General features: G+C 51.7%; 1 protein-coding gene across 1 annotated transcript; it reads left to right on the forward strand.

The window, feature by feature from the left end:
• Nucleotides 1–569: 569 nt before the first annotated feature.
• LOC119975221 lies at nucleotides 570–26,134 on the forward strand. The gene is made up of 5 exons (XM_038814846.1): nucleotides 570–888; nucleotides 14,208–14,321; nucleotides 17,051–17,173; nucleotides 21,977–22,114; nucleotides 25,214–26,134. Exons 1-5 carry the CDS (start codon nucleotides 840–842, stop codon nucleotides 25,414–25,416), a joined length of 627 nt encoding a protein of 208 aa, XP_038670774.1. The 5' UTR covers nucleotides 570–839; the 3' UTR covers nucleotides 25,417–26,134.
• The last annotated feature ends 269 nt before the right edge of the window (nucleotides 26,135–26,403 follow it).

Here is a 26,403-nt window from a genome sequence, read left to right on the forward strand (position 1 = left end):
TGAACGGCTGAGGATCCTGGGATTGTATTTATTGGAGTTTAGAAGGTTAAGGGGAGATCTAATAGAAACTTACAAGATAATACATGGCTTAGAAAGGGTGGACGCAAAGAAACTGTTTCCGTTAGGCGAGGAGACGAGGACCCGTGGGCACAGCCTTAGAATTAGAGGGGGTAAATTCAGAACAGAAATGCGGAGACATTTCTTCAGCCAGAGAGTGGTGGGCCTGTGGAATTCATTGCTGCGGAGTGCAGTGGAGGCCGGGACGCTAAATGGCTTCAAGGCAGAGATAGATAAATTCTTGATGTCGCGAGGAATTAAGGGCTACGGGGAGAATGCTGGTAGGTGGGGTTGAAATGCCCATCAGCCATGATTGAATGGCGGAGTGGACTCGATGGGCCGAATGGCCTTACTTCCACTCCTATGTCTGTCTTATGGTCTCACTGACAGAGGGTGGAACAGTTTGAAAGTTGATTGCACCCTTTGAGGCATTGAGAGGAATTGGCTGAGTGCCGGGGAGAGGAGGGGTCTGAAGGCGGGGTTGCTGTTCGGCAGAAAAGGATAAAAACAGAAAACCTTCTGTGCGAGAGAGTTCCACTTGCAGCAGCGTGTATGTGTTGAGGAAGCTCAATCTCTCTCTCCCCAGCACGGATCCTGCCTGACACATTCAGCTGTGTGTGTGTGGCACTGGAGAACAACATTCTTCTAAAAGGAGACAGATCCCGGTGGATGGAAACGTGAGCGGAGTTTGAACTGCAGCTGACCACACCCCACCCCCTCACTCACTCCTTACCCAACTCTCCACATCCTAGCCTTGCCATCCCGGCCAAGAGGCTGCAAGCATGGAGCTACAACTCACTCTCCTCTTCCTGTCACTGCTCCTGGGACATGGTAAGTTTTTGCATACTGTCTAATCCTTTCGTGTGTGTGTTTACTTTCGATGCAGTCTCAAACAATAATACTAACAGATGTTAACAGTCTGCTTACCAGTGACTGCCCCAACGCTGACATTCTCACTGGCATTTGCTTTGATTTGACTGACCGCAGCAACACCGCCCCTCAGGGGAGTTGGTGCCAATGTCAAATGCTGACCTCTTCAAGAGACACCGAGAGGGGTAGAGAGAGAAAAATAAAGGGGTAATCATTCAGCGTCAGCTGTCAGAAACGGAATGATCAAATACCTATATTGTAAACGGTAGCAAAAGCATTGTTGTATCTTGAAATATTATTCTTCATAGAAGGTGGAATCATCTGTGGAGTATTAAATTAAACATCAAGGCTAGAGTTTGCCCATTCTCCGGGGCACCCAGTTGCCACTCACAGTCCAAAGATGTGCCGGTTAGGTGGGGTTACAGGGGATGGGTCAGGAGAATGGGCTGAGGTAGGGTAAAGTATTAAATTCCCCATATTCCTGAATGAAATATACGAATGAAATATATTATGGTTGACTTGTATAATGGGATGAAACAGCCTTCAAATTCCCCAGTTATCGAATTGCACAGGTAGGTATTCAATTGTGTTCATTAGTATTGCTTAGATTCAAGCTAAGTGACAGAAAGATTAGAGGGGATTTTTGGACAAACATTTTACATAGTGGGTGGTGGTGGTGGTGGGGGGGGGGGGGGGGGGGGGGAGGTCTGGATTTCGCTGCCGGAGTTGGTGGTGGAGGCAGAGACCCTAAATTATTTTGCAAAGTAACTGCACCTTAAGTTGTAAGCTGCAGGGGTATGGCCCGGATGCAGGAAGAGAGGATTGGAAAGGCCCTGGGGCTTGCCTGGACATGGTGGGCTGAATGGCCCTTTTCTGTGCTGTATCATTTCTATAGGTTTAATGTATTGTGTCATTTAGCAGGGGGGTATTTGAGATGTGTGGTGAGTTTCAGGTGCTATGGGGTGGGATGTGGGCAGTGTGGACCAGGTGAGTTGTGCCTCCCCCCCCCCCCCCCCCTCCCACACACACACCGTACACTACAGGCTCATAGACGTGTCATAGACTTTGCTGGCACATTCGAGTCACTGTTCAACCTTGAAGCCCCTTTGGAGCACCTCAGGACGTCCCAAAGGGTTTCACAGACGAGGAAAGACATTCATTCTTTTGAAGGGAGGTTACTGTTTTTGATGTCAGGAACGCAGCAGCCATGTCTGAGCACAGCAGGATCCCACACACAGTCACATGACAATGAGCCAGATCGATGGGTTTTATTGTGAAATTGGTGGAGGGATAAATACTGGTACCAGGACACCGAGGGGAACTCGACCCCCCCCCCCCCCCCCCCCCCCTTTACACCCCGCCACTTGGCTTCCAAATGGTAACCCTGCCATCTACCCGAGAGGGCAGACGGGGGACTGGCTTTCATGTTTTCAAACCTCTGCTGCCCACGTCTCAAAACTCTCACCAAGTCCAATTCACCCATTGCTCCGACACTCACTGACCCACATCGATTAAACAATTCTCATTGTCGTTTTCAAACCTCTGCTGCCCTCCTCTCTACCTCTGTATCATCCTCCAGTTCCCACAACCCTGCCTATCTCTGTAATCCCCTCCATTCCCTATACCCTCCCTACCTCTGTAACCTCCTCCAGTCCCTACAACACTCCCTATCTCTGTAACCTTCTCCAGTCCCTATAACACTCCCTATCTCTGTAACCACCGCCAGTCCCTATACCCTCCCTATCTCTGTAACCACCTCCAGTCCCCACAACCATCCCTATCTCTGTAACCACCTCCAGCCCTACAACCCTCCCAATCTCTGTAACCTCCTCCAGTCCCTACAACCCTCCCTATCTCTGTAACCACCTCCAGTTCCCACAACCCTGCCTATCTCTGTAATCCCCTCCATTCCCTATACCCACCCTACCTCTGTAACCTCCTCCAGTCCCTAAACCCACCCTACCTCTGTAACCTCCTCCAGTCCCTGCAACCCTTCCTATCTCTGTAACCTCCTCCAGTCCCTACAACCCTGCCTATCTCTGTAATCCCCTCCAGTCCCTCTACTCTCCCTATCTCTGTAACCTCCTCCAGTCCCTATAACACTCCCTATCTCTGTAACCACCTCCAGTCCCTACAACCCTCCCTATCTCTGTAACCACCTCCAGTCCCTACAACCCTCCCTACCTCTGTAACCTCCTCCAGTCCCTATAACACTCCCTATCTCTGTAACCTCCTCCAGTCCCCACAACCCTGCCTATCTCTGTAACCTCCTCCAGTCCCTATACCCTCCCTACCTCTGTAACCTCCTCCAGACCCTCCAACCCTCCCTATCTCTGTAACCTCCTCCAGCCCCTACAATCCTCCAGGATCTCTGCGCACCTCTAATTTTGGCCTGTTGAGCATCCCCTGGTTCCTGTCGATCCATCATTGGCGGCTGTGCCTTCAGCTGCCTGGGGCCCCGAGCTGTGAAATTCCCTCCTAAACCTCTCCTCCTCTCCCCCCCCCCCCCCCCTCCCCTCTCTCTCTCTGTCTCACTCCTCATTGAATACGCTCCTTAAAAACCGAACTGTTGAAATATTCTTTTGGTTATCTGTGCCTCTTATCTTCTCATCTGGCTCGAGCCACATTCTCTTTGATAACCTTCTCGAGAATGCCTTGCAGTATTTTATTGTGTTAAATGCACTGTGGATGTTGTTGTGCTGCCAATTTTAGTGATGCATCTGTTTTCCTAGAAGTACATGTTGTTAGTATCGCAGGTACGTACAAGATTACAGTGAAAACACTGAGGTGTCGTTTCAATATTGTGTGACAGTCTCTTTATATCTTCATGTCCAGTCTAATCTGTTCAGGAAGGGTGTGAGTGCCCTCGAAGGGTGTTGGGAGAGATTTACTAGAGTAGGCCTAGGGATAAAGGGATTTTAGGTCCAAGGAGGAGCTGGGATTGTTCTCCATTGGAGTAAAGGAGATTGAGGGGGAGGCCTGGTTGAGGTGGACAAGATGGTAACAAGGTAAGACCGAGGGCGAAGGAATTTTCATACTTCTCCCCCGTGCATTGGGTGTACTCCCGGATTGACGTTTTCATGTTAGACCAGGTGTTGCTGGCAGGAGTGGTTGACTCAGAGTATTCAGCAATCGTGGTCTCTGGCCATGGGCCATATTGGGTAGATTTGTGAGTGGACTGGAAGGTGGGGGGGGGGGGGGGAGGACAGCGGTCACAGTAGAGGCTGAATGTGGGGCTGTTGGCGGATGAGGAGGTGTGCCAGTTGGTGAGTATGTGGACACGGGAGAAACCACCACCTCCACGTTGTGGGGGGGCGCTCAAAGCGGTGGTTAGCGGGGGGAGTTTATTGCAGAGATGGCAAAGCTGGTAGATCAGATACTGAGGTGTTCGAAGGCCTCGGAGGCAGGGCTGTTAAAGGAGAGGCAGAAGCTCCAGATGGAGTTTGGGTCAGTATCCACAGGGAAGGCAGTGGGGCAGTTACAGAGGGTCAGAGGGGCAGTGTGCGAGTACAGGGAGAAGGCGAGCAGGATTAACCAAGTGAGTTTGGGATATTTTGGGCTGCATCGGGGGACGAGGCAGGGGTGTCCGCTCTCCCCATTGCTCTTTGCTTTGGTGAGAGAGCAATTGGCAAAGGCGCTTAGGGCATCGAGGGACTGGAGAGGGATTGTGTGGGGAGTACTGAGCATAGGGCCTCACTGTATGCGGAAAACCTGTTGCTATATATCTCAGACGCATTGGCAGTATCTGGAACATTATGGGGATTTTGGAGGAATTTGGCCGGTTCTCCTGTTACAAATTGAATGTGGGAAAGACCGAGATGTTCCCGATTGAGACTAAAGGGCAGGAGAGGAGGTTAGGCTGCCGTTCAAGGTGGTGGGGGCGAGTTTTATATACTTGGGATTCCAAATGACTCAGGGTTGGGCGCAGCTACATAAGTTAAATTTGACTCGGCTGGTGGAGCAGATGAAGGAGGATTTTAACCCACCAAACATTTCAAAGTTGAAAAGGTTTACCGAGAACAACCAAAAGAAAACACCTCCTCCACAGTTCAATGTCCTCCTTCTCCTGCCAAACCATTGCCTCCTCTGGCATACCAAAATACCAAAATAGTATTCTCCCTTCTGGAAAGTCACCCAGAGGCGGGCCGGGTACAGCACTCCAAACCTCACCCCCTTCGTGAAGAGGGCAGCCTTGACCTGGTTAAACCCGGCCCTCCTCTTCACCAGCTCCGTGCCCAGGTCCTGATACACTTGCAGCTCGTTCCCTTCCCACTGCACTTCCTCGTCTGCCTCGCCCACCAAAGAATCTTCTTTTTTGTCCAAGAAGCGGCGCAACCGCACGACCATCGCCCTCAGTGGCTCGCCCGCCTGCGGCCTCCTCATCAGCGCCATGTGCGCTCAGTCGATCTCCAGAGTCCGGTCAAAGGCCCCCTCCCTCATCAGCTTCTCCAGCATTTTGGCCACATACGTGTCGGCCTCTGCACCTTCGATGCCTGCGGGCATTCACATCATCTTCAAATTTTATCTTCCTCGAGCGGTTCTCCAGATCTTCACCTTCTTATTCAGCCTCTTTTGAGTCTCCCGCATCACCCCCACCTTATCCACCAACGAGGCCAACTGCTCCTTGTGCTTCCTCACCACCTGCTCCACTTTCTTGATCCCTGGCCCTGGTACTCCAGCCTCTGCTCCACTCAATCAATCCCTGCTTTGAGCGGCTCTACCACCTTAACTAGGTCCTCCAGGGCCTCCCTTCTCTGCTGGCTGAATTTCCCATTTAAGAAGTCCAACAGCTGCTCCATTGACCACTGGGTGGGCAGAACAGGCCCTTCACCCTCCGCTATCTTAACCTGTGGCGCACCAAGATTCTCCTGCTCCAGCTCCCTACGTCTTGATCCACTCCTAGTTTGTGGATCCAGCCACACCAGAGGAGTTATACCTTCTCCTGACACTCCTACAACTCTTTCCATCGAAATTTTCATCCCCCAGATGGGGAAAGGACTGAAAAATTCCACCTTGAGTGGGAGCTACCAAATGTGCGACCGCTCACTCAATGGTCGCCACTGAAAGTTCCGAAAGGGGACATTAAGAGGTGGGATGTGCTGCCACTGTTGCTGGCAGGGCGGGTTCAGACAGTAAAAATGATGGTGCTGCCTAGGTTTCTGTTTGTATCTCAGAACCTCCCAATCTTCATCCCCAAGTCGTTTTTCAAGAAGGTCAATGCGCTGATCTCCGAGTTGGCATGGGCGAGGAAGACCCCACTGGTTAGGAGGGTTTTCCTGGAGCGGGGGCGAGGGGGTGGGGAACGCTGGCACTGCAGACATTATGGACCACTACTGGGCGGCGAGCATCTCCATGGTTAGGAAGTGGGTCGTGGAGGAGGGGTCAGTGTGGGGTCGGATAGAGGTGGCATGGTGCAGGGGAACAAGTTCGAGGGCTTTGTTATCAGCACCTCTGCCATTCTCACTAGCGAGGTACTCCGTGAGCCCAGTAGTGGTGTCGGCCTGAAGGGTGTGGGGGCAGTAGAGACAGCGTCTGGGACTGGAGGGTGCCTCGCTGTGGGCACCGATCTGCAATAACCATAGGTTTGTACCGGCGGGGCTGGTCACGAGGTTTCGGGAGTGGCGGCAGGCAGGGAACGAGCGATTTAGTGACCTGTTCATTGGGGGCAAATTTGCGAGATTGGAGGACCTGAAGGAAGAGTACGAGCTGCCCAGGGGGAAACGGTTTTAAGTACCTTCAGGTCCGGGACTTTGTAAAGAGAGAGGTGCCGTCCTTCCCTGGGCTGCCGCCCTGGGGTTGCAGGTTAAGGTACCGTCGAGGGATGAGATAGGAGAGGGGAAGGTGTTCAAGGTCTACAAGCTGATGCATTGGGAGGGAGCCCTGGTGGATGACATAAAGCGTAAATGGGAGGAGGAGCTGAGGGGGAAGGTGGAGACCGGGACGCGGGCAGAGGCCCTGCGGAGGGTGAATGTGTTCTCGTCGTGTGTGAGGTTAAGCCTCATCCGTTTAAAGTAATAATAGGGCGCATATGATGGTAGCAAGGACAAATAAGTTCTTTTGAGGGGGTAGAGGATAGATGTGGGTGGTGTGCGGAGAGGCCCATGAATCACGTCCATGTGTTCTGGGCATGTCTGAAGCTGTCGGGCTTCTGGCGGGGATTTGCGTGCGTAGCATCCGAGGTGCTGGGGGGTGGAATTGGCCCCGAGTCCACAGGTGGCAATATTTGGGGTGTTGGAAGACCCGAGAGTCCAGGGGGCGTGAGAGGCTGATGTTTTGGCCTTTGCCTCTCTGATAGCCCGGAGACGGATCTTGCTCGGGTGGAGGAACTTGAAGCCGCTGAAAGCGGGAGTGTGGGTGAGAGACTTGGCGCAATTCCTGAGGCTGGTGAACGTCAAGTTCGTCCTGAAGGGTTCAGTGGATGAATTTGTTCGGAGGTGGAAGCCATTTATCAATTTCTTTAAGGGAGTTTGAGGGGTCAACAAAGGCGGAGGGGGAATGGGGGATAAGGGGGTTAAAATAGGGAAGGCGGGATGGGAGATGGATGTGGTGTTGGGGGAGTCAGGGGGGAGTGGGTGTTGGATGTTTATAGGAAATGTTGTTTGGTTGTTCTTCTGCTTTTGTTTGTTTATATGAAAATTCCTTTCATAAAATATTTTTTTAAAAGGTGGTGACAAGGTTTAGACTACAGAGACGAAGAAAATCTGTTCCCATTAGCAGGGACTGAGGAGGCACGGTTGAAGGATTTATAGCTGGGGGGGGTTTGGGATGTGAGGAAGAATTTTCTTCACTCAACCAGTGGGCCTAGAGGCCACGAGATGAGGGTGGGAGCGGATACCATGAATGATTTCCAAAGGAAATTGGATGGGAATCGGAGGGAAATGAACTCGCAGGAATACGAGGATAGAGCGGAGGAGGACGAATGGAGGCCGACTGGATCAGTATTTAGAGAGATGGCAGGGACTCAATGGGCCAAATGGCCTCCCTCTATTCTCCAGTGAGTCCACGACTCTTAAAAATAGCGAGTTAAAGCCTCCAATTAAAATGTGCAGGTTGAAAAATAGCCGAGGATAGATGCTGAAGGTAATTTCAGGGAAACGGGCGTTCTACATAGCATTTCAATCTTCTGTTCCAATATGGGACATCAATCTATCTCCGTTCAAGCTAATATGTATGTGTGTGTGTGTGTGTGTGTGTGGATGATTGGGAGAGGAGAGTTTGAATCCCATTGTGACAGTTAGGGGAATTTAAATTCTGTCCATCAGAAGTGTAAAGTGCTTCATTTTGGCAGAAAATGGAGACACAAGATCAAATAAAGGATACAAGGAGGCAGAGCAGAGGGCCCTGGTTGTAAACGTGGATTAATCATTGAAGGTGACGGAACAGGTTCAGAGCACGGTTAATAAAACAAAGGGTGTCCTGGGATTTCTTAATCGGGGCGTTGAGCACAAGAGATAGCAGATTATGTTTAACTTGTACAAAACACACCAGTTCGACATCAACTGAAGTATTGTGTCCAGTTCCGTACACCGCACCTCAGGAAGGATGTGAAGACTTTGGAAAGGATGCAGAAAAGATTGACCAAGAATATATTCCAGAAATGAAGAACTTCAGTGACACAGATCGATCGGAGAATATGGGACTGTTCTTCCTGTGGAGAGGAGATGGAGAGGGAGAATTGATCGAGGTGTTCAAAACCACAAGGGGGGAGGGGGCCGGACACAGGGTGGATAGAGGGAGGGGCTGTTCCCATTGGTTAAAAACCAGAGGGGATGTGCTGTTAATGGGGAGGGGGTGGAATTGCTCTGCTGGCAGGGGAGGGACTGTTGCTTTCAGATCAATGGGAGGTCGGGGACGGCGGCTACCTGAGAGCGGGCCGGAGGGAGCGCGGGGCACGAGCTGGAGGCTGGGGTTGATTGATCGTGGGGGGGGGGGGGGAGGGGGGGGGGGGGGGGGGGGGGGGGGGGGTGAAAGGCCTCCCGACCAGGCTGATCACATGGAACGTTAGAGGGCTGAATGGGCCGGTTAAGAGGGCTCGCGTGTTTGCACATTTGAGGGGATTGAAGGCGGACCTGGTAATGCTACAGGAGACACATCTGAGGGTAACAGATCAGACCAGATTGAGGAAGGGATGGGTCAGGCAGGTGTTTCACTCGGGGCTGGATTCTGAGACTAGAGAGGTTGCCATCCTGATTAATAAGCGAGTGTCATTTGAGGCGGGGAGAATAGTTGCAGATGTGGGGGGGTAGATATATCATGGTTAGCAGGAAGCTGGAAGGATTGCAGGCGGTGCTTGTGAATGTCTACGCACCAAACTGGGATGATGTGGAGTTTGTAAGACGGATGTTAGGGAAGATCCCGGATCTGGATTCACACAAGCTGATCATGGGGGGGATTTCAATACGGTTATTGACCCAAGGTTGGACCGGTCGAGTTCAAGGACAGACAGGGGGCCGGCAATGGTGAAGGAACTAAAGGGGTTCATGGACAGATGGGTGGGGCAGACCCATGGAGGTTTGGACGGCCAAGAGCGAAGGAGTCCTCCTTCTTCTCACATACATAAAGTATACTCCCGGATCAACTTTGTTATTTTGAACAGGGCTTTACTGGCGGGGTTGGTTGACACAGAGTATTCGCCGATTGCTGTGTCAGACCATGCCCCACGTTGGGTGGACCTACAAGTGAGCAAGGAGAGTGGTCAGCGCTCGCAATGGAGATTGGATGTGGGACTGTTAGCGGATGACGGGGTGTGCAGGCGGGTCAGGGAATCCACCCAGAACTACCTGGAGATTAACGATAGGCGAGAGGTCTCAGCAGCAATGGTTTGGGACGCATTGAAGGCAGTGGTCAGAGGGGAGCTGATTTTGATTCAGGCCCATAGGGAGAAGGAAGAGAGGGCAGAGGCGGATAGGTTGGTTGGCGAAATACTTCAGGTAGACAGGAGGTATGCGGAGGCCCCGGAGGCAGGATCACTGAAGGATCGATGGAGGCTACAGGTGGAATTTGGCTTGTTATCTACGGGGAAGGCGGTGGAACAGTTGAGGAAGGCGAGGGGGGGCAATATATGAGTATGAAGAGAAGGCTAGTAGAATACTGGCACACCAGCTCAGGAAAAGGGAGACAGCTAAGGAGAGTGAAGGACAGAGGAGGGAACAAAATCTTGGACCCAGCAGGGGTTAACGGGGTGTTTAAGGAGTTTTACAGCAGGCTATATGAGTCAGAACCCCCAGTTGGAGTGGAAGGAATTAGGCAATTTCTGGGAGGGCTGGAGTTCCCGAAGGTGGACGAAGGGTTGGTAGAAGGGCTGGGAGCCCCAATAGTGATTGAAGAAATAGCAGATGGACTGGAGGCCATGTAGTCGGGCAAGACCCCGGGACCAGATGGTTACCAAGTGGAATTTTATAAAAAGTTCTCTGAGATGCTGGGCCCACTGTTGGGGAGGACGTTTAATGAGGCAAGGGAGCGCGATCTGGATCTCGCTGATCCTGAAGCGGGAGAAGGACCCTGAACTATGTGGGTTTTACAGGCCGATCGCCCTGTTGAATGTTAATGCCAAACTGTTACCTAAAGTCATGTCCTCAAGGATAGAAGACTGTATCCTGGGGGTGATAGGGGAAGACCAAACGGGGTTCGTTAAGGGTCTGCAGCTAACAGCCAACGTTAGAAGGCTCTTGAATGTAATCATGATGCCCCCAGAGGGAAAGGAGGTGGATGTAGTGGTCGCAATGGACACAGAGAAGGCTTTTGATCGGGTGGAATGGAACTATCTGTGGGAGGTGTTCGGGTGGTTCGGGTTTGGTCGGGGTTTCATCGACTGGGTCAGGCTGCTGTCCCAGGCACCAGAGGCGAATGTTCGAACGATCCGGCTGACGTCGGGCTATTTTAGATTAATCCGGGGGACTAGGCAGACTCTCTCCGTTGCTGTTCGCTCTGGCCATTGAGCCACTAGCTATGGCGTTAAGAGCTTCCAGGGGCTGGTCCGGGTGGGGTGGAATACCTCGCTATATGCCGACGACCTGCTCCTGTGTGTTTCTGACCCGTTAGAGGGAATGGGAGAGATCATGAGGATTTTAGGGAAATTTGGCTGTCTTTCGGGGTACAAATTGAACATGGGGAAAAGCGAGATATTTGCGATCCAGGCAAGGGGGCAGGAGAGGAGACTGGGAGAGCAGCTGTTCAGAGTGATGGGAGGAAGCTTCCGTTATTTAGGAATCCAGGTGGCACGAGACTGGGGATGTTACATAAACTAAACTTGACCCGGTTAGTGGAACAAATGAAAGAGGACTTCCGACGGTGGGATAGGCTCCCGTTATCACTGGCAGGGAGGGTACAGACAGTGAAAATGACGGTCCTCTCGAGATTCCTGTTTGTTTTTCAGTGCCTCCCCATCTTTATCCCAAAGGACTTTTTCAAGCGGGTAAATAAGGTGATCCCCGGTTTTGTTTGGGTGGGTAAAACCCCGTGAATGAAGATGCTGATGCTGGGGGGAGGGTGGGCCCAACCTTAGCAACTATTACTGGGCGGCAAATATAGCCATGATTAGGAAGTGGGTAGTGGGGGAAGGGTCGATGTGGGAGCGAGTAGAGGCAGCATCTTGTAAGGCCACGAGTTTAAGGGCATTGATCACGGCACCTCTGCCGTTCTCGCTGGCCCGGTTCTCCACAAGCCCGGTGGTAGTGGGTGCCCTACCGCCATGGGGGATACAAGATAGGATCATTTCTAGAGCGTGGGTGGGAGAGGGGAAGGTCTCAGATATCTATAAAGAACTCATGGAGTCAGAGGAAACGCAGACAGAGGGGCTAAAGCACAAATTGGAGGATGAGTTGGGGAGAGATAGAGGCTGGTCTTTGGGCGGAGGCGTTAAGAAGGGTCAACACGTCCATGTCTTGCGCCATGCTCATCCTAATACAATTTAAGGTTGTTCACCGGGCTCACATGATGGTGGCCCAGATGAGCAAGTTGTTTGGGATAGAAGACAGATGTTCAAGGTGTGCGGAAGGGCCAGCAAATCATGTTCACATGTTTTGGGCATGTTCAAAGCTTGGGGGATTCTGGCCGAGGTTTGGAGATGTCATGTCTACGGTGTTAAAAACAAGGGTGGCACCGAGTCCAGAGGTGGCGATTTTCGGAATGTCGGAGGGCCCGGGAGTCCGAGGGACAAGGGAGGCCGCGTCTTGGCCTTTGCCTCCTTGGTCGCCCGGAGACGGATACTGTTAGCTTGGAGGGACTCGAAGCCTTCCTCAGTCTTGAGAAATTCAAGTTTGCCCTAAGAGGGTCAATGCTAGGGTTCGTCCGGAGGGGGCAGCCGTTTGTCGACTTCTTTAGAGAAAATTAACTGTCAGCAGAGGGGTGGGGGGAGGGGGGGGGGGGGGTGCTGGGGGGGGGCGTTAGTCTAGATTACTGTTCTCGGAAGGTAGGACCAGTCAGGGGGGTAGAGGTTCTACGCACTGTTTATAGTTGTTTGTATATGGTTTACTGTTATTGTTATAAAATCACAAATGCCTTAATAAAATACTTTACAAAAAAAAACTAGAGGGGACGCAGATTTAAGGTGATTGGCTCACGAGCCGATCGAATAAGGGGGGGAGATTTTTGGGGGGATAAAGATGGGGCAATGGGACTAGGTGAGCTGCTCGTTCGGAGTCGCAATGGGCTGAATGGCCTTCTGCACTGTAATGATTCTGTGAATGAAATAATCATTCGCACAAAACCATCGCCGATTGTGGTAAAAACCCACCTGGTTCACTAATGTCCCTTTCGGGAGGGAAATCTGTCATCTGCAAGCTGTTAAGGCAAATGTTATGTTGGCCTTCATTGTAAGAGGACCGGAGTACAGGAGCAAGGATGTCCTACTGCAGCTGTACAGGACGTTGGTGAGACCACACCCGGAGTAGTGCGTGCAGTTTCGGTCTCCTTATCCGAGAAAGAATATGCTTACCACAGAGGGAGCGCAGTGGAGATTCACCAGACTGATTCCTGGAAAATGGCAGGACTGTCGAATGAGTAGAGATTGGGTCGACTGGGCCTGTATTCACTGGAGTTGAGAAAAATGAGACAGGGGCGGGGCAGACTGGATGCAAGAATGTTGCTTCCTCGGGCTGGAGGGTTGGCTTTAGAATCAGGGGTCAGAGTCTCAGAATACAGGGTGGACCATTTAGGACTGAGATGAGGAGAAATATCTTCCACAGGCGGTGACCATGTGGAATTCAGAAGACTGTGGAGGCCAAGTGACCGAATATCTTTCAGAAGGAAATAGATAAAGTTTGAGATTCTAATGGTGTCGAGCATATGGGGAGAGTGCAGGCATTGAGAGAGAGGATAAGCTACTATTCTATTGAATGGCGGAGAAGGCTCAAAAGGTCTACTCCTGCTCCTATGTTCTACCAGTCAGCATTCTCTGCTCAGGCAATATAAATTGCTGTTGGCTTTCTAACTGGTATCCTCATGCAACTGTCCTGATGAGTGTGAGATGAGAAACTTTGACAGTCTTTTCAGCAAGAAAATAATAAATCGGGAATATCAACCTAGTCTTGGTCTGGTAAAGGCGACCCCAAAACGATCACCGAACATCGTAAAAACCCATCTGGTTCACTGACACACCCTTTAAGGAGGGGAATCTGCCATCCTTACCCGGTCGCGCCTACAGTAGCCTCCAGATCTACCACACAGTAAAGTGGCTGACTCTGAACTGCCCTCTTTGAAACGGCCAGAGCGAGTTCAAGGGCAGTCGGTGATGTGGGCAACAAATGCTGGCCTTGCCATGGAGTAGTAAATTAAATATATGCAACCCGCAGGTCTTTAATTCCGCATTTAGAATTGTACAAATTGAGCGGATTTTCTCTCTCACCCTTGTAGCCCTGGTTGTTAAATAAAAACATACGCAGAGATTAAGTCAGCAGTGATTGCTGAGTTACTGCCAAGTTCCCTGTTCTGGCATGAGCAAGCACAAAACAATTATTGCCAGGGTTCCTGCTCTTTTCTCAGCACTTTCACATGCTAAAACAATGATGTTATTTGGTCGTAGTATTTTAAGAGCCAGAGGAATTCTGCCTGTATCAGCCACAGTAGATCGTTCCGTTCTCTCTCTCCCTCTGTCTCTCTCTCCCTCTCTCTGTCTCTATCCTTCTCTCTGTCTCTCTCCCTCTCTCTCTATCTCTGCCTTTCTTTCTCGTTGAATGGCGGAACAGGGTGGAGGTGCTGAAGGGTCTCTTCCTGTAGGTGTTGCCCCCTCAGCCGTGAATTCAAGCTAACAGGATTTTATGTTCTTTATTTCCCTCCTGCAGCCAGCACTTTAAAGTGTTACAAATGCAAAGGCATCAAGTGTGATGAACCAGACGCTGTGGAGGTCTGCGCAGAAGGAAATATGTGCATGACGAGGTTGGACAGGCAGCATTTTGGTAAATGAACGATGAATATATTATAATAAGCACATTCCCAACCCGGAGCCGCTCAACATTTTCCGAAGATGTTTCTGGGAATAGAGAGAGAGTATTCAATCTGTAAGATGGCGTGGCACTCCCTCAGCACGGACCCTCTGACAGTGCAGCATTCCCTCAGTACTGACCCTCTGACAGTGCAGCACTCCCTCAGTACTGACCCTCTGACAGTGCAGCCCTCCCTCAGTACTGACCCTCTGACAGTGCAGCCCTCCCTCAGCACTGACCCTCTGACAGTGCAGCACTCCCTCAGTCCTGACCCTCTGACAGTGCAGCACTCCCTCAGCACTGACCCTCTGATAGTGCAGCTCTACCTCAGCACTGACCCTCTGACAGTGCAGCGCTCCCTCAACACTGACTCTATGACAGTGCAGCCCTCCCTCAGCACTGACCCTCAGCACTGACCCTATGACAGTGCAGCGCTCCCTCAGTACTGACCCTCCGACACTGCAGCGCTCCCTCAGTACTGACCCTCTGAAAGTACAGCGCTCCCTCAGCACTGACCCTCTGACTGTGCAGCATTCCCTCAGTACTGACCCTCTGACAGTGCAGCACTACCTCAGTACTGACCCTCTGACAATGCAGCACTCCCTCAGTACTGACCCTCTGACAGTGCAGCACTACCTCAGTACTGACCCTCTGACAATGCAGCACTCCCTCAGTACTGACACTCTGACAGTGCAGCACTCCCTCAGTACTGACCCTCTGACAGTGCAGCACTCCCTCAGTACTAACCCTCTGACAGTGCAGTACTCCCTCAGTACTGACACTCTGACAGTGCAGCACTCCCTCAGTACTGACCCTCTGACAGTGCAGCACTCCCTCAGTACTGACCCTCTGACAGTGCAGCACTCCCTCAGTACTGACCCTCTGACAGTGCAGCACTCCCTTAGTACTGACCCTCTGACAGTGCAACACTCCCTCAGTACTGACCCTCTGACAGTGCAGCACTCCCTTAGTACTGACCCTCTGAAAGTACAGCACTCCCTCAGTACTGACCCTCTGACAGTGCAGCACTCCCTCAGTACTGACCCTCTGAAAGTACATAACACCCTCAGTAATGTTTTAAAATAAATTTAGAGTACCCAATAAGTTTTTCCCAATTAAGGGGCAATTTCGCGAGGCCAATCCACCTAGCCTGCAAATATTTGCGTTGTGATACACTATCAATAACAACGAGATGAGAGTAGAGAGTAATCGAGGCTTTATTTCGCAGAGATGTGGAGCCTCCCGCAGCTGCTGCCGTAATGGCTGCAGCTCGGTGAGCACTCACATTTATACTCCGCCTACTGGGTGGAGCCAGCAGGCTGGGATCTACCCCCGTACCTGTAGTACAGGGGCCTTACCGTAATACCTTCGTATGCAGTATATAATACAACAATGGTGACTACCACAGGTTGTGGGGGCGAAACCCACACAAACACGGGGAGAATGAATGACCAAACTCCACACGGACAGTGACCCAGGGCCGGGATTGAACCTGGGACCTCGGCGCCATGAGGCAGCAGGGCTAACCCACTGCGCCACCATGCTGCCCTGTAACACCCTCAGTACTGACCCTCTGACAGAGCAGCACTCCCTCAGTACTGACCCTCCGACAGTGCATAACTCCCTCAGTACTGACCCCCTGACAGTGCAGCACTCCCTCAGTATTGACCCTCTGACAGTGCAGCACTCCCTCAGTACTGACCCTCTGACTGTGCAGCACTCCCTCAGTACTGACCCTCCGACAGTGCATAACTCCCTCAGTACTGACCCTCTGACAGTACAGCACTCCCTCAGTACTGACCCTCTGACAGTGCAGCGCTCCCTCAGTACTGACCCTCTGACAGTGCAGCACTCCCTCAGTACTGACCCTCCGACAGTGCATAACTCCCTCAGTACTGACCCTCTGACAGTACAGCACTCCCTCAGTACTGACCCTCTGACAGTACTGCACTCACTCAGTACTGACCCTCTGACAGTGCAGTGCTCCCTCATTACTGACCCTCTGACAGTGCAGTGCTCCCTCAGTACTGACCCTCTGACAGTGCAGCATTCCCTCAGTACTGACCCTCTGACAGTGCAGCACTCCCTCAGTACTGACCCTCTGTCCGTCCTATGAGGGTTCAGCATGAAGTTGAGGGTGAGGCTGGGAAGGGGTCAAGATGGAGGCTGAGTTACAGATGGCCTGATCTCTGCTGATGGAATGGAACAGGAGTGTGGGGGATTTGACCCAGATGTCTGGAGGGTACTGGAGAAGGGCGTTTTGAGGGCAATCTGGTGCTGAACATGGGTCAGGGTGTGAAGCAATGTCCAGTCAAATAAGCCATGATGTGGAGATGCCGGCGTTGGACTGGGGTGAGCACAGTAAGAAGTCTTACAACACCAGGTTAAAGTCCAACAGGTTTGTTTCAAACACGAGCTTTCGGAGCACGGCTCCTTCTTCAGGCCTGAGGAAGGAGCCGTGCTCCGAAAGCTCGTGTTTGAAACAAACCTGTTGGACTTTAACCTGGTGTTGTAAGACTTCTTACTGCAGTCAAATAAAGGCACAGTGACAAATGCAATCAGCTGGCACCCATGGAAAGGGGAATCTGTTGAAGTGGCAGCCTTGTTTGACAGATCAGAACATTGACCCGCTGCCAGGAACAGAAATTGTGATCAAGATTGAATTGATCATTTTGTGTGATGCTTCCCCCCTGTTTCTGCAGCTGACAAAACGATCACCAAGTCCTGTGTTTCCTCAGAGATGTGTACAAATATCAGCTTAAATCTGGGCTCCATCACCAGTGAAATCCATTGCTGCACTGGGAACCTGTGTAACATTGCGCCAGGTAATATCATCCTCATCTGTCCATCATCCACACCTCCATATCTACTCTGTCACTCTCGCTCTGCGTATCTCTCATCTCCCTCTCTCTATACCTCCTATCTCAGTGCCTATCTCTCATCTCCCTCTCTCTATACCTCCTATCGCAGTGCCTATCTCTCATCGCCCTCTCTATACCTCCTATCGCAGTGCCTATCTCTCATCGCCCTCTCTATACCTCCTATCGCAGTGCCTATCTCTCATCGCCCTCTCTATACCTCCTATCGCAGTGCCTATCTCTCATCTCCCTCACTCTATACCTCCTATCGCAGTGCCTATCTCTCATCTCCCTCTCTCTATACCTCCTATCGCACTGCCTATCTCTCATTGCCCTCTCTATACCTCCTATCGCAGTGCCTATCTCTCATCTCCCTCTCTCTGTACCACCTATCGCAGTGCCTATCTCTCATCTCCCTCTCTCTATACCTCCTATCTCAGTGCCTATCTCTCATCTCCCTCTCTATACCTCCTATCGCAGTGCCTATCTCTCATCTCCCTCTCTACCTCCTATCGCAGTGCCTATCTCTCATCTCCCTCTCTCTATACCTCCTATCTCAGTGCCTATCTCTCATCTCCCTCTCTCTATACCTCCTATCGCAGTGCCTATCTCTCATTGCCCTCTCTATACCTCCTATCGCAGTGCCTATCTCTCATCGCCCTCTCTATACCTCCTATCGCAGTGCCTATCTCTCATCTCCCTCTCTACCTCCTATCTCAGTGCCTATCTCCCATCTCCCTCTCTACCTCCTATCTCAGTGCCTATCTCTCATCTCCCTCTCTCTATACCTCCTATCGCAGTGCCTATCTCTCATCTCCCTCTCTCTATACCTCCTATCGCAGTGCCTATCTCCCATCTCCCTCTCTCTGTACCACCTATCGCAGTGCCTATCTCTCATTGCCCTCTCTATACCTCCTATCGCAGTGCCTATCTCTCATCTCCCTCTCTCTGTACCACCTATCTCAGTGCCTATCTCTCATCTCCCTCTCTCTATACCTCCTATCGCAGTGCCTATCTCTCATTGCCCTCTCTATACCTCCTATCGCAGTGCCTATCTCTCATCGCCCTCTCTATACCTCCTATCGCAGTGCCTATCTCTCATCTCCCTCTCTACCTCCTATCTCAGTGCCTATCTCCCATCTCCCTCTCTACCTCCTATCTCAGTGCCTATCTCTCATCTCCCTCTCTCTATACCTCCTATCGCAGTGCCTATCTCCCATCTCCCTCTCTCTGTACCACCTATCGCAGTGCCTATCTCTCATCTCCCTCTCTCTATACCTCCTATCGCAGTGCCTATCTCTCATTGCCCTCTCTATACCTCCTATCGCAGTGCCTATCTCTCATCTCCCTCTCTACCTCCTATCGCAGTGCCTATCTCTCATCTCCCTCTCTCTATACCTCCTATCTCAGTGCCTATCTCTCATCTCCCTCTCTCTATACCTCCTATCGCAGTGCCTATCTCTCATCGCCCTCTCTATACCTCCTATCGCAGTGCCTATCTCTCATCGCCCTCTCTATACCTCCTATCGCAGTGCCTATCTCTCATCTCCCTCTCTACCTCCTATCTCAATGCCTATCTCCCATCTCCCTCTCTACCTCCTATCTCAGTGCCTATCTCTCATCTCCCTCTGTCTATACCTCCTATCGCAGTGCCTATCTCTCATCTCCCTCTCTCTATACCTCCTATCGCAGTGCCTATCTCTCATTTCCCTCTCTCTGTATCACCTATCGCAGTGCCTATCTCTCATCTCCCTCTCTCTATACCTCCTATCTCAGTGCCTATCTCTCATTTCCCTTTCTCTGTACCACCTATCGCAGTGCCTATCTCTCATTTCCCTTTCTCTGTACCACCTATCGCAGTGCCTATCTCTCATCTCCCTCTCTCTGTACCTCCTATCGCAGTGCCTATCTCTCATCGCCCTCTCTATACCTCCTATCGCAGTGCCTATCTCTCATTTCCCTTTCTCTGTACCACCTATCGCAGTGCCTATCTCTCATTTCCCTTTCTCTGTACCACCTATCTCAGTGCCTATCTCTCATTTCCCTTTCTCTGTACCACCTATCGCAGTGCCTATCTCTCATTTCCCTTTCTCTGTACCACCTATCTCAGTGCCTATCTCTCATCTCCCTCTCTCTGTACCACCTATCTCAGTGCCTATCTCTCATCTCCCTCTCTCTGTACCACCTATCGCAGTGCCTATCTCTCATCGCCCTCTCTATACCTCCTATCGCAGTGCCTATCTCTCATCTCCCTCTCTCTGTACCACCTATCGCAGTGCCTCTCCCTCTCTACCTCCTATCGCAGTGCCTATCTCTCATCTCCCTCTCTCTATACCTCCTATCTCAGTGCCTATCTCTCATTGCCCTCTCTATACCTCCTATCTCAGTGCCTATCTCTCATCTCCCTCTCTCTGTACCACCTATCACAGTGCCTATCTCTCATCTCCCTCTCTACCTCCTATCTCAGTGCCTATCTCCCATCTCCCTCTCTACCTCCTATCTCAGTGCCTATCTCTCATTTCCCTCTCTCTATACCTCCTATCGCAGTGCCTATCTCTCATCTCCCTCTCTCTATACCTCCTATCGCAGTGCCTATCTCTCATTTCCCTCTCTCTGTACCACCTATCGCAGTGCCTATCTCTCATCTCCCTCTCTACCTCCTATCGCAGTGCCTATCTCTCATCTCCCTCTCTCTATACCTCCTATCTCAGCTTCTCTCTATCGTTTTCCCTCTATCTCTCTTTCTCTGTCCCCACTCTCTCATTTCCCTCTTGGTCTCTGTCTCTCTCTATCCCTCCATGTGTCTCTCTCATTCGCAAATTGATTCTCTCTCTCCCTACCACTCATGCATTTATTTCTTGACAATTTTCTCTCTACCTCCCTAAATGCCTTTATCTGTAAAATGTATAGATCTCGATCTCCATGCCTCCCCACCCTCTCCAACCATTCTCTCCTGCCCCTCCCTCCCGCCCCCCCTCTCTCTTCCCCCTCTCTCTCCTCCCCCTCCCTGTCCCTCCTGCCTTCCCCTCCCCTCTCCACCCCTTCCCCCCTCCCTCACTCTCCTCCCCCTCCCTCCCTCTACTCTACCCCCTCCCTCCCTCTCTCCTTCCCCATACCTCTCTCTCTCTTCCCCTCACTCCCTCTCCTCCCCATCACCCTCTCCTCCCCTTCTCTCCACCCTCTTTCCTTCCCCTCTCAACCCTCTTTCCTCCCCCTCTCCACCCTCTCCTCCCCCTCTCCACCCTCTCCTCCCCCTCTCTACAATTTCTCCACCCTCTCATCCCTCTCTTCTCTCCCCCCTCCCTCTCTCTCCGCCCTCTCCCTCCCCTCTCTCTCCCTCGCCCCCCTCCCTCTCTCATCCTGCACATGCCCTCTCTCCGCCCCTGCCTCTCCCCTCCCCTCCCCTCCCTCTCTCCAGCCCTCTTTCACCCTCCCCCACTCTTCTCTTCTCCCCTCTTCCCACTCTCTTCTCCCTCCGTCCCTCTACCCCCACTCTCCTCTCTCCTATCTCTTCCCCTCCTTCTCCCCAATCCCTCTCTCCCACCTCTTCTCCCTCCTCCCCATCCTCTCCCTCCCTCCTGCCTCACTCCTCCCCCTCTCCTTCCCTCCCTCTCTCCACCCTCTCCTCCCCTCCCTCATCTCTCTCTCTCCTCCCCCCTTCTTCCACTCTCTCCTCCCCTCTCTCTACCCCAAACCCCTTCATTCTTTCCTGATCCCCTTGGAATGGGGAGAAGAAGAGTAGCCAATGCAGTCCTGGATACAAGGTAATGGTCGGAAGTTAACACTTGTAAAATTCTAGGGGTTGCCATTGATCACAAACTGACCTCGACTAGTCATTTCGATACAGTAGCTACCACAGCAGGTCAGAGGCTGGGAATCCTGTGGTAACTCACCTCCCGACTCCCCAAAGCCTGTCCACCATTTACAAGGCACAAGTCAGGAGTGTGATGGTATACTCCCCACTTTCCTGGATGAGAGCAGCTCCAACAACACTCAAGAAGCTTGATACCACCCAGCACAAAGCAGCCCCGTTTCATTAGCACTCTCTCCACCACTGATACAGTGTCAGCCAGTGTGTACCATCTACAAGATGTACTGTAGGAACTCACCAAGGCTCCTAAAGCAACACCTTCCAACCCCACGACCTCTGCCATCTAGATGGACAAGAGCAGCAGATACCTGGGAACCCCACCACCTGGAAGTTCCCTTCCAAGTCACTCACCACCCTGACTTGGAAATACATCACCATTCCTTCACTGTCATGGATCAAAACCCTGGAACCCCCTAACAGCACAGTAGGTGTACCTACACCACATGGACTGCAGCGGTTCAAGAAGGCGGCTCACCAACACTTCAAGCGGTAATTAGGGATGGGCACAGATGCTGGGCTGGGTAGCGACGTCCACAATCCGCACACAAATTAGCTGAAATGAAATCTTGATAAATGTTGCCTGCTCCAAAATGCTATTGCCTCTTTAGTTCAAAGCAAATGCAAAAAGACTCCATGACCTCTTCAAAGCTGTTGGAAGATTAATTTCTTACTTGCCTGGCAATTGTGTCATCTCCTTTTGGACCTACTGTATATAGCAGCTCAGTTGGCAGCCATTCTCTGAAAAGTCTGCCTGGTTCATAATCAGCAGTTCACCAGCTCCCTGGTCAAACACCCTGCAAAATTTGGTACATCTAGTGGGGATGAGGAAGTCACGTGGGAGGTATTAGACGAGGGAGTCGGAGGGGGATGCACGAATAACATCTTGCCCTTTGTTGCAGATCAGCAAAAGGCGAACAAACTGCTCTGTCTGGGGTGCTTGGAGATGCTGGGTGACTTTAAGTGCAACAGAAGCGGTTCCATCCCATGTGAAGGGAGCCAGACCAAGTGTGGAAGTCTTGAGGGCTTCATCGAAAACGGTACGTTATGAAGACTCCGTCATTTCTGACTGTCTCGGCAACAAAGAAATACGATTTGTGGAGCGCCTTAGTGGGAGGCCTTGTGACACAGTGGGTTAGCATCGCTACATTTGGGCCAGGAGCAGTGGGTTCCAGTCCCACCCCAGCACATGAAGGTCAAGGAAGGTGCGTTCATAACGCAGCCAAACAGGCTTGAATGTCAACCTGCAAACTCCTTCCAAGGCAGCAAACGGTAAAAGCGGGAGAGTGCCCTGGTCGGCAGCATGGAGACGGATCACAACAGTACTGACCCTCCAACAGTGCACCATTCCCTCAGTACTGACCCTCCAACAGTGCAGCATTCCCTCAGTACTGACCCTCTGACAGTGCAGCATTCCCTCAGCACTGACCCTCTGACAGTGCAGCACTCCCTCAGTACTGACCCTCTGACAGTCCAGCACTCCCTCAGTACTGACCCTCCAACAGTGCAGCATTCCCTCAGTACTGACCCTCTGACAGTGCAGCATTCCCTCAGCACTGACCCTCTGACAGTACAGCACTCCCTCAGTACTGACCCTCCAACAGTGCAGCATTCCCTCAGTACTGACTCTCTGACAGTGCAGCACTCCCTCAGTACTGACCCTCCAACAGTGCAGCATTCCCTCAATACTGACTCTCTGACAGTACAGCACTCCCTCAGTACTGACCCTCTGAAAGTGCAGCACTCCCTCAGTACTGACCCTCTGACAGTGCAGCACTCCCTCAGTACTGACCCTCTGACAGTGCAGCATTCCCTCAGTACTGACCCTCCGACAGTGTAGCACTCCCTCAGTACTGACCCTCTGACAGTGCAGCACTCCCTCTGTACTGACCCTCTGACAGTGCAGCACTCCCTCTGTACTGACCCTCTGACAGTGCAGCGCTTCCTCAGTACTGACCCTCTGACAGTGCAGCACTCCCTCAGTACTGACCCTCTGACAGTGCAGCACTCCCACAGTACTGACCCTCTGACAGTGCAGCACTCCCACAGTACTGACCCTCTGACAGTGCAGCACTTCCTCATTACTGATCCTCTGACAGTGCTGCACTCCCTCAGTACTGACCCTCTGACAGTGCAGCACTCCCTCAGTACTGACCCTCTGACAGTGCAGCACTCCCTCAGTACTGACCCTCTGACAGTGTAACACTCCCTCTGTACTGACCCTCTGACAGTGCAGCACTCCCTCAGTACTGACCCTCTGACAGTGCAGCACTCCCTCAGTACTGACCCTCTGACAGAGCAGCACTCCCTCTGTACTGACCCTCTGACAGTGCAGCACTCCCTCAGTACTGACCATCAGACAGTTCAGTGCTGACCTGCTGATTGTATGACGCTTCCTCAGTACTGATGCTCCTTCCGCACTGACCCCCCTCCCCACCTCAGTACTGACGCTCCTCAGTATTGCCCCTCCGACAATGCAGCACTCCTTCAGTACTGATCCTCTGCCTGTATGATAGTCGCTCCGTACTGGCCCTCCCTCCGTACCGGCCTCTGACTGTACTGACAACCCCCAATACTGACCCTCTAACAACGCAGCACTCCCTCAGTACTGACCCTCTGACAGTGCAGCGCTCCCTCAGTACTGACCCTCTAACAGTGCAGCGCTCCCTCAGTACTGATCCTCTAACAACGCAGCACTCCCTCAGTACTGACCCTCTGACAGTGCAGCGCTCCCTCAGTACTGACCCTCTAACAGTGCAGCGCTCCCTCAGTACTGATCCTCTGACGGTGTAGCAATCCCTCGGTGCTGACCCTGACAGTACTGACTGAGCACAGCAGTACAAGTGGATAGCACTGTGGCTTCACAGCGTCAGGGTCCCAGGTTCGATTCCCCGCTGGGTCACTGTCTGTGCGTAGTCTGCACGTTCTTCCCATGTCTGCGTGGGTTTCCTCCGGGTGCTCCAGTTTCCTCCCACAGTCCATAGAAATGCAGGTTAGCTGGATCAGCCATGATAAATTGCCTTTAGTTACCAAAAAGGATAGGAGGGGTTATTGGGTTACGGGGATATGGTGGAAATGAGGGCTTATGTGGGTCGGTGCAAACTCAAAGGGCCGAATGGCCTCCTTCTGCACTGTATGTTCTATGTTCTTTGTTGATCCCTTGACATGCAGAGCTCCCTCAGTACTGACTCTCTGACAGTGTTGACCTCCCTCAATACTGACCCTCTGACAGTGCAGCACACGCTCAATACTAACCATCTGACAGAGCAGCGTACCCTTAGTACTGACCCTCTGACAGAGCAGCGTACCCTTAGTACTGACCTCTGACAGTGCAGAGCTCCCTCAATACTGACCCTCTGACTGTACAAAGCTACCATGTACTGAACCACCCACAGGACTGACTCTCCATCACCACTGACCCGCCGACAGTGCAGCACTCCCTCAGTACTTACCCTACTTCTGTACTGATCCTCCGATGTTACAGCACTCCCTCAGCACTGACCCTATGAATGTGCAGCGCAGCCTCAGTACTGACACCCTGACTGTGCAGCACTCCCTCAATACTGACCACCTGACAGTGCAGAGCTCCCTCAGTACTGACCCTCTGACAGAGCAGCGTTCTGCCAAGACTGACTCTCTGAAAGTGCGGCACTTGCTCAGTACTGACCCTCTGACAGCGCAGAGCTCCCTCAGATAGTGCAGAGCTCCCCCAGTACTGACCCTCTGACAGCGCAGAGCTCCCCCAGTACTGACCCTCTGACAGCGCAGAGCTCCCCCAGTACTGACCCTCTGACAGCGCAGAGCTCCCCCAGTACTGACCCTCTGACAGTGCAGAGCTCCCTCAATACTGACCTTCCCTAAGTACTGACTGTACGACCTGCCAGTATTTGCAGCTGTATTTACAGAATCCCTGCCCCCGTAGTATTTAATTCCAAAGTATTTGCTGTCAGATGGAGCCTTCTTTGTTGCAGTGTCATAAAAATGAAAATAAAATTGGCGGGGTGACTTCCAATCTCCCTCTTGTCTGCAACCAGGGAGTTGATCGGGGGGGAGGAGCGTAAACAAGACAGGGCGACTTCTGGGTCCACGAGTCAGAAAGAGTTGAATTTGTCTCTGATTCGGCTTTCCTCTAATGCCAGGTTCACGTCATTTTGACTTCCAAGGATGTGTGTCCGAATCCATTTGTTCTCTGAACTCCACCAAGATAATCTTCGGGATTGACCTCCAGAAACGCTTCCAATGCTGCGATGGGAACCTCTGCAATCGAAGCTCCAGAATGGAGACGGGGTCTCTGGGTTTGATCGTCCTGTGCTTATATCTCCTCATCTCCAACAACAATTAACTTTGTTATAGTGTGGCGGTGGGGTAGCGCAGCTATCTCCACGTATTTGGACCTATCTTATCGATCGGCCATTTTGATATTATTTATTGGCATTTCCTGCTGCCTGACTTGGTTTAAATGGCCCATGAATGACAAATGAATGCACAATGTGGCGGAGGCTGGGTCTAGGTATTCCATACCGGCGAGTTGTGGGCACCTCCTGAAAAGTGGCGCAGAGTCACTGCCTGGTTCGCAGGGTGGCACTGTGAGGCCAGGCCAGAGGGCCCAGACTCCCAGCTCTATTGTCGCACCAAGAGCTAAATTAACTGGGGATAAATTAAAGAGACAGTCCAAATGGAAACTGCCTGAACAAAAAAAAGCAAATCAGGAAGGAAACTTTAGACATTAAATCAAAATGTGATCCACAGGGTCATTGAGGCACTGCAGCCTCTGCTGTGCCGAGCTGCCTTGGAAGGCAGAACCCACACTCCAGGCCATGAAATGGACTCCATCAATTATTCTTTTCCCTTTGAACCATTGACTACAGACCCTTTTGTAAAACTCCTCTATTTTATTTGATTTCTGGTAAGGGTGTGTGAGTACATGCGTGCGTGAGAGGCTATTTCGAAATAGCATTTATTATAATTTCACATGCTGAATGTCAATACCAAATGTTAATAAGCTTCGTCTTTCTGCCGGACAAGTCTGATTTTATAATAAAGAAATATTCTGTGGTTCATTGAAGTACTCTGGGGACTGGTTGGCCGTTCTGAGATTTAATCGGGTAAAGCACAGGGTGTAGCGAGCTGGAAAAATCATTTAAACATATTTTGTGATAGGGCAGGACGGAGGCGCAATGGTTAGCACTGCTGCCTCACGGCGGTGAGGACCTGGGTTCCATCCCAGCCCTGGGTCACTGTCTGGGTGGAGTTTGCACATTCTCCCCATGTCTGCGTGGGTTTCACCCTACAACCCAAAAAGATGTGCAGGGTAGGTGGACTGGCGAAG

The sequence above is a fragment of the Scyliorhinus canicula genome, chromosome 12, assembly GCF_902713615.1.
Source record: "Scyliorhinus canicula chromosome 12, sScyCan1.1, whole genome shotgun sequence".
Taxonomy (NCBI): Eukaryota; Metazoa; Chordata; class Chondrichthyes; order Carcharhiniformes; family Scyliorhinidae; genus Scyliorhinus; species Scyliorhinus canicula.